At 50.0% G+C, this 15,715-nt stretch overlaps 2 protein-coding genes across 2 annotated transcripts in view; one reads left to right on the top strand and one right to left on the bottom strand.

The window, feature by feature from the left end:
* MEGF6 (multiple EGF-like-domains 6) overlaps nucleotides 1-7,826 on the bottom strand; it is a gene marked incomplete at its 3' end in the record, with an annotated part of 102,182 nt that extends 94,356 nt beyond the window's left edge. The window contains exons 1-3 of the mRNA XM_010565393.1: nucleotides 7,801-7,826; nucleotides 7,557-7,691; nucleotides 2,776-2,885 (exon numbers count right to left, since the gene is read on the bottom strand). Of these exons, the coding sequence (XP_010563695.1) occupies nucleotides 2,776-2,885; nucleotides 7,557-7,691; nucleotides 7,801-7,826 (271 nt within the window). The remainder of the gene's footprint in view (nucleotides 1-2,775; nucleotides 2,886-7,556; nucleotides 7,692-7,800) is intronic.
* A 5,892-nt stretch (nucleotides 7,827-13,718) lies between these two features.
* The window catches only part of TPRG1L (tumor protein p63 regulated 1-like), a 5,305-nt gene continuing 3,308 nt past the window's right edge, over nucleotides 13,719-15,715 (top strand). Inside the window, exon 1 of the mRNA XM_010565392.1 lies at nucleotides 13,719-13,799. Within this exon, the coding sequence (XP_010563694.1) occupies nucleotides 13,719-13,799 (81 nt within the window). The remainder of the gene's footprint in view (nucleotides 13,800-15,715) is intronic.

The raw sequence follows: 15,715 nt of genomic DNA, 5'->3' as shown, positions 1-15,715 counted from the left end.
GGGGAGCAAGAGCCCCACGGCCCCACTTCAGCCACCTAACCAGGTAGCCGGTCTTCTGCTGCTCTCAGGGGATGCAGAAGATGATTCACAGAGCAATGTAACTCGAGTTTCTGCCCTGAACAACCTTCAGGAATTGCCCCTGACTGTGCAGAAGGCCCACAGAGATGAGGTCCCTGTTGTGCACGTTGTACTTGAGCTATAGGAACACCCATTTTTTCTGTCCCAGGAACTTAAGGTCACAGCCCGGTCCTGGTTTTAAAGTTAATGGTATTCAACCGGGTCTGACTGGCTGAAGGGAAACAAAGCCCCACGCATCAGAAACACACATGTCTCCTGGTGAATGTGTAACACAGAAGGGGTAACATTTACATTTTCAGCATCACAAGAGTATTAAAAGGACTTACAAGAAATCAAATATCAAAATAAAGATGTTAGAATGCGAGCTCCAGAAAGGCACTTGGAAATCCAACACACGCTTTCCTTGTGAGCTTATGCCACGTATGATCAAGGCAACCTCTGACCCTGGAACCTGAACCCTCTCTGCCGTAAACACCAGTTCTACGCTATCACGCCAGTGACGCTCTTACTTTCTACTTTCTCCCTCCTGCCATGCCAAAATTTCTAGTGAAGTCATTTTAAGCCACCGGACCTCCCTCTCTTTTTTATTCCAGACCGACTCTGCAGTGAGCAGTCAGGCAAAGACCATTGCCCAGCCTCTGAGTGCTGGTCCCGGTGATGAGGATGATGAGTTAAGAGCGTGCCCTGAGCAGCTTTATTTCCTTTTCTCTGCTTCCTTCCTGGATGGAATTACTCACTTCCTCGGCAGGAAAAATCATTACAGGACGCACTTTTCTGAGTTCATCTGAGGTTATTATCTGCTCGCTGACAGTGGGTTATTAGGCATCCACAGAGTTTCCTCTGGCACAGTGGGGTTGCTCTCCTGTGTTGCAGGCTTTTGAATAGGAAGAATAAAGATTGGTTGGTAGACACACTTTTTTTTTTTTTTTTTTTAAAACCTTTGCTTCAAGCATCAAAGCGCAAGGAAGGTATACGCAGCCTCTTTACAGAACAAAAGATGACTAGCTGTGGGAGACATTTTCCTATATTGTAGGTCAATTACAATCAAAAGCGCCTTTACAATGGAGTTGGACACGGCTAGCTTTCATTCCCTTGACAGCAAGGCAGGTCAGATCCCAAACGCTTTGCTGGTTCGCCTGCCTATTACTTAAAATGAAAGCTGCTTTTCTATGGTGAGGGTAGAAGCGCACCTCCAAAGCCTAATTCAGAAAAGATCAGAGCTCCTCTATGCAACTGGGCCGAGAATTAATAATATATCACGGGGAGCGTCTGCGATTCTGCCTTGATGGTGACATTTATTTCTACACATACGCTCAGATAAACCTTTGTTTGATTCAAGAGAAGATTCTACTTTGCTCTCAACATCTCAAAAGCAACGTTTAAAGTTAAATATTTCCCCAGCTGGATGTGGCCGCTGTGTTTAGGGGAAGGAGCCGGGAGCTACGCAGCATCTGCCTCCCATGTCAAGCAGTGCAGCCTGGAGGGGGAGGTGGGAATATGGGGCCCACGAGGATAATGCTGCCTCTGTCTTCTGCAATAAGAGCATAAAATCATCTTATATACTAATATTTGCACATCCCTAGCCTGACTCAGGCGCAAATCTGAATACATATTGCAGCTTCCCTGCACAGCTGGGAAGTAGATCCTCCCATGCCTGTTTTGCAGAGAATTACACTAGAGCAAACACAAGAGAGGAGGAAAGCCAGCCACAGAATCCGAAAGTCTCAAGTTCTGGCTCTCTGCTTCAAACCTTCTAAGTGCCATCACTTCACCTGTGCTGGCACTTTGCTTTGTCCTCTGAGGCTGATGCTGCGACATCCCTCGTGGGATCCCACCGGTCCTGAACCCTAATGCTCACCCTTTGGCTGAACGAGGGAGCAGACGAAGGGGAGGACTGCAGAGATCTCTAACCTCTGGCAGGGTTATCTCAAGTGCAGGGAGTCTTAGAAATAACAGAACTCGTACCTGACACACACACCTTTCCAAAGTAGTTGAGGAGTCGCGCCCCTTTACAAGTGAGCTGCTGAAGGAATCCCGCGCTCGGCTGCGGTTCGGGGTGAGGAGCGGGGAACGGCCAGGGAGCACATTCCAACCAGGGACCGCGCGCTGCCAGGCAAAATTCACTGCCTGCTGGAGCACAGCACTGAAGCCCAATTTCTCAGCCTGTGTGCAATTAGTCAAAGGCCGCCTCTTCCAAGGAAGCAGCTCTCACGAACGCTGAGTAAGACCAACTAGCCGGCAAATTAGCCATCACCAGCACGTTCAATCACACAGACAGCAATTACTGGCTTTTAGAATGAAAAGTCCACTCAGGGCTTGGATTACAGCTCTCCAGAGCTTCTGCCAATGGCACCATTTGAAACACCAGTTTGGGCTTGATTTTAAACGTTTAGTAGCATTTGGCAACCAGATAAATGAATGTGACTCTGAAAACCCTTTCATGCTGTGATGAGGAAATTCTCCAAAGACAGAAAGCAACACACAGCGCTTCCTGGGAAGCCAGGGAAGAATCCTTCTGACACACAGCTAAAATAAATAAAAATAAAAAACCAGAAGCAAACAACAACAAAAAAAACAGTTCTTTTAAAAGACATATTTATAGCATTTACTGCAGGACTTGAAATGAGCACCCTCAGCCAACAAACCAATACTGACAGCAGCAAACAAAGAATCTCGTCCAAACAGCGCAATACTTACGGTAGAGACAGCCGGCATCCCCTCCAAGCTGGGACCATCCCGGGCAACACCTGTATGTGGTCTGGTATTTCACCTTGTACACCTGCCTGTAGCCCGTGTAATATGTAGTTCTGAAACACAATGAAACGAGACACCACCCAGGCAACATTAATTCCTGCAGAACGAGGAAACTGGAAAGAAGAGAAGTTGTAACTCTAACTGTGGATGTAAATAAAATGAGGAATTTGGTTTTCAAACGTGCTGACATTTTTTTCCACCCGGGCTAGCAATGATCACTGACGCTAAGCAAATGCTTCTTAATTTACTTTAATCGGGAACACAAGAGACTGGAGTGTCCAGGTCCTCATAACACCGCTGGCTCCTTTCTCCTTTTCTAAAGTATTTCACAGCTCTGAGCTCCTCTCCTAAACTACTTGTTAACAAAGGAAATTAAAATTTTAAGAGCAACAGGTATTTCAGTCCAGCTTTAGTGAGCATGAGCAGGTGTCTCCAAGGGGCTGGTAAGCTAAAAAATCGTCAGAATCCCAACGGGAATATCAAGCTACTCAAAAAGCTCTCCGTGCAGTTGTGTTTTACGTAGCAAGGCTGGTTAAGGCTGGTAGAACCGACTCCCTGATGGAAAGGGCTTTCACCTCCTCAGTTCTCCTTCCACTGCGCCCTGCAATAACCCTCAGCTAAACATCGACGAGCCCAGCGCCGCAGCCAGCACCACGCCGGCCGCGCCACACGCGTGACTACATCTCTCCCATCTTCCAGAAAAAGCTGGAAGCCCTCTCCAGCCCAGCACGGTACCGGGACGCGACGGCGCAGCCGCCTCGCCAGAAGCAGCGGCCGCAGCCCCACGCTCGGCAGGGCCAGTGCAGGTTTGGCAGACGATGCTGCACTCAGGCAGAAGCTGAAGGTCCCGTTAACAACTCCTACCTGTTACTTCCAGGGTGGGAGTTGGGGTACTAAAGCAGGGATTGATCTGAAGCATAAATAAATAAAAGCGACACTTCTTTCCTGGAAATGTGATGTTGTGTATATGTGAAAATCGAAACACGGATAAAGCTTCTGAAGCTGATTTTTAAAAAGCTCCTTTGGCAGAACATGAAACTACTCCACCAAAGCAAATCAGACAAATGACAACAAATATTTGGCACAGCAGATGTGTTGTACATGTCCACCGAAAATATTTATCCTAACTCAGTCTAGTTGTTTGATTTCATCTGAGTGTTTCTACAAAAACCCTAAATAACGGTGAACCATTTATTCCCATGAAGGAAACCTTCAGCTCCTCTTTGGTGCCAACCAGCATATGGAAGCACAGCTGAGAAAAATAAAAGCAGATACCAATTTTTTTGTACGAGCTGTTAACAAATGATGAAGGAAATACTTGTGTTCCAGAAGCAGCTGAGAAAGCAATTTACGGTCTCTCAGGCAACAGAACAGCCAGCGATCAGGCACACATCCATCTGGATCCTCTTGGTACCAAGGGCTATCCCCCAGCCCAGCCCAGGGCTTTAACGCGGTGGGCAGGGTGCATGAGGGAGCACAAGAGGACACGAGGGGTGCGGGCTGGTGCTAACGCAACAAGCGTTCACTGCATGGGCCGGTCTGGAAAACACCGTCCTTTTCATCCAAAGTGAGAAAGACTGCACGGCAGCAAGCGGCCTCCTCCCTCTGCCCTGTGTAAGCTCAGGAACGAGGAGGAAAAGGTATTCTGAGAAATAGTAATGTAGGAGGGCTCAGGACTAATCCTGGCCACCTTTCTGCCCCCAACAGCCCCAACCCTGCACAACCTCATCTCCACGAGCCTTGGTGAGCTTGACCGGACACTTCACACCCTTGAGTCAGCACAAGTGGGGTCTCAGGGAGATGCAAATATTTTGACAGCCTCTGTTGCCTGCGGATATCTGGATGCTGCAGACTGGAAAGAACCGCATAGGACATACTTTATCTTCAATGTTTCTGTTTTCTTTTGTGTTTTAAGGAGTCCCTGGCACAGAAAATGTTGAATGAGCCAGAACTAATGGAACCCAGGCTTAACAATCCTGCTGTGTCCTGCTGCTGAAAATCTACTGCCAGCCCCTCTGGGACAGGGCCATCGCTCCTCCAAGTGTCATTACCGAGGGCTGAGCAAAGCTACCTTCTGTCCTTACCTAATTCAGAAAAGTTACACAACCAGTAGCAAAACCAGCACGTTACCAGGAACTGCAACAAGTGCAGCCCTGAGGACGCTCAGCTCCTCCGTGGAGGAGCAGACGCTGGCTCCCTGAGCGAGCAGCGCTCCTGTCCTGGGGGTGCGGAGCAAGGTTTGTTATTATTTTTAGGAAACGTTGCAATCCAGCACTCTAGGTGCAGATACAAGTCCTGTAAAAACAAATGCTACTCGTTTTGGAAAGCACAAACTCAGCAGACAGGCACCCCCTTCAGCCACCCCCCAGCCCTACCTGCCCCAGGCCATCCTCCCTCCTCTGCCCACCTCCCCTAAACTCCGCTTACGGTTTAGGCAGAGCAATGGGACTGCAGCAGTGCCTGCTGTGCTCCAAGCATGCCCGCGAATGTTAGGAAGATAGCTCTAACGCTTACGAACCCTGCATATCAGCGGCTCGTGCTTCAGCCCCTGCAGACCACTGCTCCTAACCAGGCAGCAAACACTGAGCACCGGGGCAAGGAAGAGCAGATGCTGGATTTTCCTAGTTGCATCCACGAGCTCAAAGGCACCGAGGCCAATTTCAGGCCAGCCCTGCAAGTGTCAGATCCTGAAGCTGTTCATACGCTTCCTGAGCCCCGTGCTGCCGGAGCTGGGTCCAACTGGAGCAGCTCCAGCGGGCGAGACAGAGGCTGCGTAGCATCCCCGTGAATGCCGAAACTGCACGCTCCGCTGCCCTCAATTGCTCAGCACAAGGGAGCTTGGCAGGAGATCTTCCATCTATCGGAATAAGCTTGCTGCGATGGGAACTCCCAAAAGAAGTTTAGAGTGAGGGGATACGGGACAAAATCGTGCCTGAGGAAAGTTCTGCTGATAGTCCTTTTACTGTCTGGCTTTTAAAATTCCTTGGGTGAAATCCCTCACAGCACCTCTAGGCTTCACCTTTGTATTTTCATCAGGAACGGAGTTTTAGCACTCGGCTGTTCCAATATTTATAACGAAGTGTGACAGAAAGTTTTTTCTTTTCGGTTCCTTGATTTACAATGTCAAAAACACACATTAAAGAACGAAAGGGACAGCTGGGTCTGAAGAGTTCCCAGCCTTTGAAGTAGAAGCAGACAGGGCACCTATCATTTCAAAGTCCTCTCTTAAAACATGGTCATAAGACGGACTCTGTTTGCTCCTTTATTACCGCTACATGGATATCATCACCAAGATAATTACTGGCAATTACAGGTTAGAAGGAATTCCTAAAGTCAAGACTTAAAAGCTGTCTCTAGTCCAAGATGCTTCTTTGAAACTACTACTATCATTATTATTTTGTAAAGGCTCGTAACTGCCTAATGAGGCCGGAAAAGCAGGTGGAGTACAGAAGAAGACTGGGCACGTTGCAGTTTGGCTGCTGTGTAGGTAAGAAAAGTGCATTCATTATTTGCACTGCTGCACATGTTCATAGCCCACCCTCTGCAGCCTCTCCTTGCTTGGTCTCCCAGCAAAGGCCAGTCGGTGACTCAAGGGATACAACGATTAGCTGAACGACCACATCAAGTTTTGTGCTCGGAGTATATTCGAAGTCCTTTCTTGTCCATGCAAGCCTAACTCTGCTGAGCTGTACGCTCTTCTGAGGTGGGCCTGAGCACTGTCCTGCTCACGGTGTGAAGGGAAGCCGATGACCCCGCAGGAAAGCCTGCTAAGCACCACCAGGTCAGCAGTCACCCGTCCTCATGGAGCATCGCTTGCACGGTGGCCACATTCATTATTTTTTTTTAGACCATGCACAATAAACCTCACTTGGACCCAGCTACTGCCTTCAGCTCTGTAAAACTACAGAGGCATCGAGATACCTCTGCTTTGAAGCCGAGACATCTAAAGATACAAGAACAATGCACGCGGTGTGATTACGTCATTTCATTAGCATGGCACGATCATAGGAAACAGATGTAGTACATTGTCAGAAGACTAGAAACATCTAACCACAATGACAAAGCTTCTTTCGAACAAAAGCGATACATCTTCCCATGGGGAATTCCTTAACAGCTTAAAAACTCTTAGCGTCACAAAGATGCCAGGTAGGGTCAGAAACCCCTCCAGCTAGATGCACATAGAGTTTACAAAATCTCTCGTAGTCTTCTGGTTTTAGCCAAGAAAAATATCTAATAAAATAGCTCTACTATTTACAGCTAATTTGTGGGTTCAGAGGCACGTCTCTCTCTGCACACAGCTCTCCATTTACATGGACCCCTAAACGAACTGCTTTATTGCCCTAACGCCAGACCCACTGAAGGCCAGGTACCAAGTGCTGGGTACTTTCTCCTCTCTCCCTGGAGAGCTGCCAGGGACTGAGGAGATCCACAGCCGTGTTGTCTGGTCACCAGGACTCCTCGGAGGGTACCAAGCAGTTACCGAGCCCGTTTCCCGTGCCAGACTACAGCCCGGGCAGCAGGATGGGCACACACGCGCGGCTCTTCCCAGCCCTCACCTCCTGCCCCCGGACCCTGCCGGCTGCGTGGCCGCCGCCGGCACGATGGGGTCTCCCCTTGGCAGATGCAAAAGTGAGCGACAAGCTCCCTTCGCCGCTGCTGCCGGCGAGAAGGAATCAACTTCCATCACGCAAGGAGCAAAGCAAGCTCGAAGGAAGAAGACGTACCTCCGCTCGTAGCCCGTGCACCACCGCTGTCCTCCGCAGTCCTGCTTCCACACTTTGACGGTGCGGGTAAAGGCCTGGGCGCACGGCTGCCGGTGCCCCACGATCGCCAGCTCCTGCTCCGCGCAGACGTTTGGCCTGGCACAGAGAAACAGAGGTGTACGGGGGTCTGCACGCTGCTGCGAGAAGGGCGCAGCGCCTCCACCGCTTAAACAGGCGCCAGCTACGGGCAACTTCATTTCCTTACTGAAAGAGCAGGAAGATCTTACGCATATACAGCGTTTGCCTCTCATTTAATGAAATCAGCACACAGAAAAGAAATCTGCCAGGTCAGGCAGCCACAAGCAGTTGTCAAGTGCAGCCTATCCACCTCCCCCAAAAACTCTTGGATGTGATGCTCTTGGGAACAGATAGCGTGTTAACAGCATGGCACTGGCAGCAACAAAACATACAGTATAATCATATCATCTGTGTTTCTCAGAAGCATGTCATTAGGCCTTCGTGAATCAGTTAAACATTGGAGAACTACAAGGTGACCGTCACAAACCCGTATTCATAGATGGAAAATAGCCACAGAGAGAGGGGACACGTTGCGTAATCCCGCGCCATGAGTCGGTGGCAGACACGGGAAGCCTGCTCCACTCTGAACCCCATTCTTGAACCTCCAGACCCGCGGCCGGCGACGAGGCTCAGCAACAGTAACAGAAATTTACAGCGATATGGTTTTATAAGGAAGCTGCTGACATTTCGTACCTCTAGGTCCTGGGTTGCTCTACAGTCCACTTGAAAAATGCAGCAGTGCTTTTCCACTGATACGTTAAGGCTAAGTTTTAGCCTTAAAACAGAGAGGATGGATCAGAAAAGAGGCAGCAGCCTGCACAACATGGTAGTACAATAATTGCTGTCTGTCCATTCTGTCCGTTCTCAGTTAACAAAGGAAGCATAAGCTTTCTTTGCACCTAGGGGCCCATTTTTCCTGACTACTGTCATTGCGAGCACCAATGATAGCTGCATCTTCTGACAGCGTTTGGGAAGAAAAATTATTCTGCTACTAGAAATGATACATCATTTTATTAATACTGCTTTAAATCAGAATTCAATTTGCTGTCTTAGATGCTTTCTCACTCATTCAGAGCTAAGGGCTGCAAGACTAATTCCAGTAAGTAAAGTGAAAACATATAAATCAGTGAGTCAGAAAATAAGGAAAATACCATTTGCACTTACTTTCTTTTCTAATCCTACCTCTCCTTCACCAAATACGTAGTTTTAATTAAAAATGAAGAGGGAAACATTTGGCCCTGAGTTAATAAGTTATGAGCCATTTGTTATTTGGAACTGCTTCTGTTGCTTGCAATTCTTCAAAAGGGACCGAGAGTTTTCACAAAGGTACTTTCTATAAAACAAGTTAAACTAAATCATTTGGACGTGGTGAAGCATAGAGATCGCAGCTGGCATCTGACTGCTCCAAGACGTTCAATTACACCGCTGTTACAGCAAGCCTGGCAATGCCTTTGGGATTAATGGCTTGTTTCCTTCCCCCTCTAGCTTTGCTCTAAAATCCCCTCTCGTCGTCCCCACATGTGGCAACCGCCGAGCTGTTTGGCTTGCAAAGCTCCGCACACATCGCTTCACCAATACAACAGTCCCCGGCGCTAATGGAGACTGCCAGAGCAGCTCTTTTATTCCGTGAGTGTCTCCGTACAGAGAGAGCTGCAAGCTGATGCGGAGAGCGGTGTTTCCCTACCCCCGGACCTCCTCTGCTCTTAGCCTGCAGGCGCCTCACCTCCGAGCTGTCTGCGCAGCCAGAAACAGAACTGAAAGGAACCCCGAGGACGAGGTTGGCAGCGGCACCGTTTTGGTGTCATTTATTACAGCGAACAAAGGTTCTTGCGTGCCCCAAAGAGCGGTGGTGTGTGTAACGGGGACCGTCAGCAATGCCCTCTGGGAAGTGACAGCACTGCCCAGGCACTGGCATCTTCTTTTCTCTGACACTTTGGCACACATCTCATCTCTAGTGTCTCATCCAAGAAGTCCTAAAAGTGCTTGTCAAGGCAGGAGCACAAAATCTCTGACACAGGGAGAAAAGGCATCTTCTTCCAAAACCTTTGTCTGCTGAAAAGGACCCCTTTTCAACTGAAAAGTTAAAAACATCGGGGAGAGTAGCTTGGCGTTCACACGCCATGCAACACTGGGCTCATTTACAAAAAAGAATCAGAGCAATCCCCTGCATGGAGAGATCATCTTCTGGCAGGAAACCAAATTTGCAAGGAAGTATCCCAAGGAAGCCAAACGATTAACACCAAACTGTAACTGTAAAATTTAATTAAAAAGAAAGAACTACATCATGCTGCTAGAGTAACAGCCAAAGGGGGAATGAAACATGCAGTAAGAGCAATACATGAAGTGCAGTAAAAATAGCAGGTCTGCAAAGAAAGGTCAAACTCTTTACACAGCAATCGCCTCTTGCACTCACACAATAGCACCATTTCAGTTAAAAACAGTGAGTTACCTCCTACAAGCAAAGACCATCCAGATTTTCAAATTTCTATTCCCCTTGACATACATCTGGTACTAGATAAAGAAACACGGACCAGCCCTCCCTCCCCTTCACTCTCTCTGCTCCTCCCTTCACCCTTGATTTTAAAATACTGTATTTAGCTTTTGCTGTACAGTTCCCTCCCCTATAAAAAACACTCTGGTATTCTTTTCTTGCTACTTACATATGGGGCTGAAGTTTGTTCCCAGAAGCCAGAGAAGATATTCGCAATGCCAGGATGAATGACAGTGCCACCGCATGAAATTCCATTGCAACAGCTCCTCTCTCCCCCCGCAAGGCGCTTCCACTGGTGCCGGAGAATCTCACACCCTTCTCAAGAACGACTTGCGAGTCCCTGTTCCTCAAAGGAGGACACTCCTGGCTGGCTCCTGCTCCCCGCTTGCCGGTGTCTCTCTTTCTTGCAAAGGACAATGCTATCGGAGCACACAGGAATTCTTGCACGGGGAGAGCAGATTTATCATTCCTAGATGCTTCCTCCCATATGGGTTCAGTTCAGCAAGTTTCTTCAGTCCACGGAAAATGATTATAGTGCAGATTGTCACTGGGTTTTTCCCAAAACCAAACCTGGCTTCTTGCGCTCATTTCCTCGTAGTGAAGCGTACTGAAGTGATTTTTCCTTCTGGCATTTGCTTCTTGACAAAGCCCAAAGACCTGGCGGCTCACAAGACCTGGGTTCTGCCCAGAGATGAAGCCCCATGTGGGTTTAGCCGATTTGGAGTTGCGATCCGCTTCGCAAGGCAATATAAAAACCAGCACTTGGCAAGGGAAAGGAAAAAGAAGGGGTGCTCTCCTGCGCTCCGAGAAGCCCACCTCCCTGAGGGCTTTTCCAAAAGCAGGCAGAGTGCTCATTTACCCCATCTGCGTAGGTGAAGCCATCCTCCTGCTACAGCTCCCCACCTTCCTCCAGAGTCGGGCTCCAGTAACTCCTGCGCGCGCACGCACACTAAGAGCAGCTCCCCTGCGTTTCAAGGGAGCAACAAAACTTCCCTCCTGCCTTTCCCAGGTCTAGCTCCTTCCCCTCACATGCTCTCTTGTTTCTTTTCTTGCTGACAGTCAGAAATCCCTCCCACCAGCTGTGGCCAACCCCGACGAGAGGAGGGGGGAAACCCTGCAGAACAGTAGCAGAAATGATTCGGGTTTGTTTCTCGAAAGACAGCTCTTTTGCACTACCCAAGGCCAGCTCCATACACACCACCCAAAATCCCCTTCCCAGCAGCTCTAGAAACATCCCCCAGAGATTGAATCTTTCCTATGCGCTCTAACAGATAATAAAATTGATCACTTCCCAAGGAAATTCTGCCGTGCATGTAAAACAGACAGGGACACATCTGACCTGCGCTCGGCTGCTAGAGGGCTGTTAAACGACCTGTTCCCGGCACGGCGGGGGAATACACTGGGCAAAGAGGGAGTTGGGGAACAAGATTAAACTGCTATCTGCCTTTTCCCACCAAACTCCCCACTATATAGGCAATCAGCACAAAAAGAGCCGTTGACAAGGATTTTGCTGCAGCCGGGTGACAGCCCGCTGGCCCTTGTGAAATGAGAAAACAGAGACAGAAGTGCCCAAGCCTAATTCTCAGACAGTTCGCTGCTGAGTTTCCTCTTCCAAAAAACTGCCACGAGTATCACCAGTTGTTATTACCAGTCTCAGCAGCAACGGTGAGGACCGAGGGGCTTACAGAGGGCTGAGCTGTCTCCTGCCTCCCCTCCTGGAAGGATGGGCACAGGGCAGCCAACGCAGCAGGATGGGGAAGAGGAGAGCGGAGCAGGGATGCTGCACCAAAACTCTCTTGCCTCAAGAACCTGCTGGCAAACGCTCTCACCAAGGGCAAGGAGGAATCAAAGCAACAGCTGGCAGACCCAACCTTTGGCAAATACTGATTTCTGTGAGGGAAGCAAGGTAAAGAAGGTTTGGGTGGTCTCAGCACCCACGCCATGCACATGTTTTGCCCCTGGAAGACAATCATTGCATTGAGACTAAAGTCAGCGATGAGCCATGCCCAGAAGTCAGTAGCTCCTGGAAGAAACCGAGGCAGCTGCTTTTCACACCTTAACCCTTCCAAAGCGACAGCCGTCGCATAAATCATTTAGGTCAGAGAAAAGAGCAGGTAAGAAGAGCTAACGTTTCCCCTTCAAAGTAAATATCTGCCAAGCCTAACAGGTGGGAAGACAACATCTTTCATTCTTCCTAAAGAAGCAAGGCAACTACATAAAGATGTTTTATAATGATGGAGCAAGCTCCAGGGTAAATTCAGGCCTCTGTTTTCCTGTCAGGAGTCCAAAAGTTAGGACTCTTCTTTCAGTAGGAAACCCTAAGACTGCTTCCAGTTAAGTCTTTCAGCACTAACTTACTACCGCTACCCAGAAGCTTTCTTTACACTTAGCTCACCCTCTGTTTGGGTCCAGCTGTAGCAAACACAGTGCTGGCTATGCAGTCCCTGGACTTCCAAGATGTCCAGATGAAACCTCGGGACCTGGCGAGGCACCAGTCGCTCCCGGCCCTGGCCAAATGCCCGCTGGCAGGGCGGTGGGAAAGGTAAAAGGGATCCTGCTCTCCAGCCCAGCAGGCTGGGAGCGGGCAGGGACTGGAGTGTGGCTCCCTCTCCAGGACACGGCTCAGCGTCCAAGGAGCGGGATTCCTCCAGGGTCAGCCACAGCTCCCAAGCCGTGTCTCGGGCGATGGTGCCAGCTACTATGAGACCACTTATGAAGAGGATCCAGGCTGGTCTGGCTGCGGGAGGCAGCGACAGCGGTGCGGCCAGCCTCTCTGGCCACCCCCGGCAGGCCACCGGACGAGAGAAGAGGAAGCTCTGATGGAAAAAAACATGCGCTTTGAGCGTGGCGTGCAAAGTTCCCCGGCGTAAAGCCAACTCTGCGATTCTATTGTAAGACGCCTTAAAGGAAGTAATGAGGCTTCCCGCTTAAACCGGCTCATGTGAGCAAGGGTTGCAAAGAGTACACACGGGAAAGAAGGGTATCTGAAAAGCCAGTACCGCCTGTGAAGTAAATTTTATAAGTTTTCAATCTTGCACCATTTCCCAGCGTGACCACCCGCTGAAAACGTAGTCTTCTGGCTCAGGGTAAAACGGCCCCGGAAAGCAGTTCCAGGTACCATACGGTTCCATAAATCACGATGATAATACCTGCACTACAGCCAGAGACGATGGAAACAGAAACGCGAACCTGCTGTTTGCTTCCCGAGCCCTGGGGAAGAGCGGAGGGACCTGGCAGGGGCCGGCGGCTCTTGTGAGAGAGGCTCTGGAGGCGGCATGCATGTTGGCAGGGGCCGTTGTTAGGAAAAATGTGGCCACACAACGTGTGGCTGTCCTGGTCTCTGGCTGCGGGGAGTGCCTGAGCCTGTCACTGATGACGGAGGGCAGCGGGGACACCTCTCGTGTGAGGTGTGACTGGGTGGAGGATCTGCTCAGCCTGGTAGCAGAGCCGAAGGAAGAACTGGAAAGGTTGAGGAGTATCAGGGAGCGTGAGAGGGAGAGAGATCAGTGGACCAACACCCTACCATCCCTGAGGCAGATGGAGTTCCCACAAGAAGCGGAGGATCCCTGACCCTCTTGCCACCAGGCAGGAGGGGACCTAAGAGATGGAGGGGAATGGATACAGGTCCCTGCTCGGGGAGGCAGGAGAATCCCCTCCTGGTCTCCCTCACCTTCCCAGTTGCCCCTACACAGCAGGTATGGGGCCCTGGAACTTGAGGACCAGGCCAGTGAAGATCAGGGTGTAGATGAAGCCCTATCTAGGGAGGTGCCTAGGCTCAGTCGGGCAGCCCCACGCATTCTCACAGCCTCTGAAAAAAGAAAAAGGAGGGTAATTGTCGTAGGCGACTCCCTTCTGAGGGGGACAGAGGACCCAATATGCAGTCCTGACCCATGCCACAGGGAAGTCTGCTGCCTCCCTTGGGTCCGGGTAAAAGACATTACCAGGGAACTCCCTGGTCTGGTTCAGACCTCTGATTATTACCCATTGCTGGTTGTGCAGCTCAGCAGTGATGAGATTGCAGAGAGAAATCCAAAGGCAATCAAAAGGGACTTCAGGGCACTGGGACGATTAGTGGAAGGATCGGGAGCACAGGTAGTGTTTTCCTCAATCCCGTCAGTGGCAGGGAAATACACTGAAAGGAACAGGAAAACACACCTGGTTAATACGTGGCTCAGAGGCTGGTGCCATCGGTGGAATTTGGGGTTTTTGTTCACGGGGAGGTTTATACGGCACCGGGCTTGCTGGCAACAGATGGTATCCAGCTATCTCAAAGGGGTAAAAGAATCCTCCCTCATGAGATGGCGGGGCTCATAGAGAGGGCTTTAAACTAGGTTTGAAGGGGGTAAGGGATAAAACCAAAGATGAGCCAACCAGGTTGAAGAGACGGATGAATCATTCTACAAGCGGCTGGCAGTAGTCTCAGCATCGTGTGCCCTTGTTCTCGTGGGGGACTTCAACTTTCCAGACGTCTGCTGGAAAGACAACACAGCAGTGAGTAAACAATCTAGGAGGTTCCTGGAGAGTGTGGAAGAGAACTTCCTGACACAGCTGGTGGGTGAGACAACCAGGGGAGGAGCCTTGCTAGATCTCTTGTTTACCAACAGGGAAGGACTGGTGGGAGGTGTGATGGTCGGAGGCCGTCTTGGGCTTAGTGACCATGAAATGATAGAATTCTCAGTTCTTGGAGAGGCAAGGAAGGGGGTTAGCAAAATCACCGCTATGGACTTCTGGAGGGCAAACTTTGGCCTTTTCAAGGCACTGGTTGAGAGAGTCCCTTGGGAGACAGTCCAGGAGGGATGGACATTCTTTAAGAAGGAAATCTTAATGGCTCAGGACCACGCTATTCCCATGCGCTGCAAGTCAAACCGCCGAAGAAAACGACTGGCCTGGCTGAACAGGGAGCTTTTGCTAGGAGTCAAAACAAAAGGAGAGTTTATCATTTCTGGAAGAAAGGGCAGGCAACTTGGGAGGAGTACAGGGATCCTGTTAGATCATACAGAGAGAAAATTAGAAAGGCAAAAGCTCAGCTAGAACTAAATCTGGCCGCTATTGTAAGGGACAACCAAAAATGTTTTTACAAATATGTTAACAGTAAAAAAAACTGAACTGTGTTCAGTTTTGGGCCCCTCGCTACAGGAAAGATGTTGAGTTGCTGGAACGTGTCCGGAGAAGGGCAACCGAGTTGGTGAGGGGCCTGGAGCACAAGTCTTACGAGGAGCGGCTGAGGGAGCTGGGGCTGTTGTTTAGTCTGGAGAAGAGGAGGCTGCGGGGAGACCTTACCGCTCTCTACAGCTGCCTGAAGGGGGTCGTAGTGAGGTGGGTGCTGGTCTCTTCTGTCGGGTGGCTGGAGACAGGACGGGAGGAAATGGCCTCAAGCTGCGGCAAGGGAGATCTAGGTTGGATATTGGGAAAAATTTCTTTACTGAGAGGGTTGTCAGGCATCGGAACAGGCTGCCCAGGGAAGCGGTTGAGTCCCCATCCCTGGAGGTGTCCAAAAAGCGAGCAGACGGGGTACTCCAGCACACGGATTAGCGCTTTGCGGCTGCACCGGACTTCGCGTCCACCGCCCCGGGGCAGAGCAGCCCACTCCCTTGTGCCGACCCCCGCAGCC

This window comes from Haliaeetus leucocephalus, unplaced genomic scaffold (genome assembly GCF_000737465.1).
Source record: "Haliaeetus leucocephalus isolate CR32 unplaced genomic scaffold, Haliaeetus_leucocephalus-4.0 Scaffold190, whole genome shotgun sequence".
Taxonomy (NCBI): Eukaryota; Metazoa; Chordata; class Aves; order Accipitriformes; family Accipitridae; genus Haliaeetus; species Haliaeetus leucocephalus.
The sequence above is the reverse complement of the archived record's forward strand: the minus strand, read 5'-3'. Positions and strand labels throughout refer to the sequence as shown.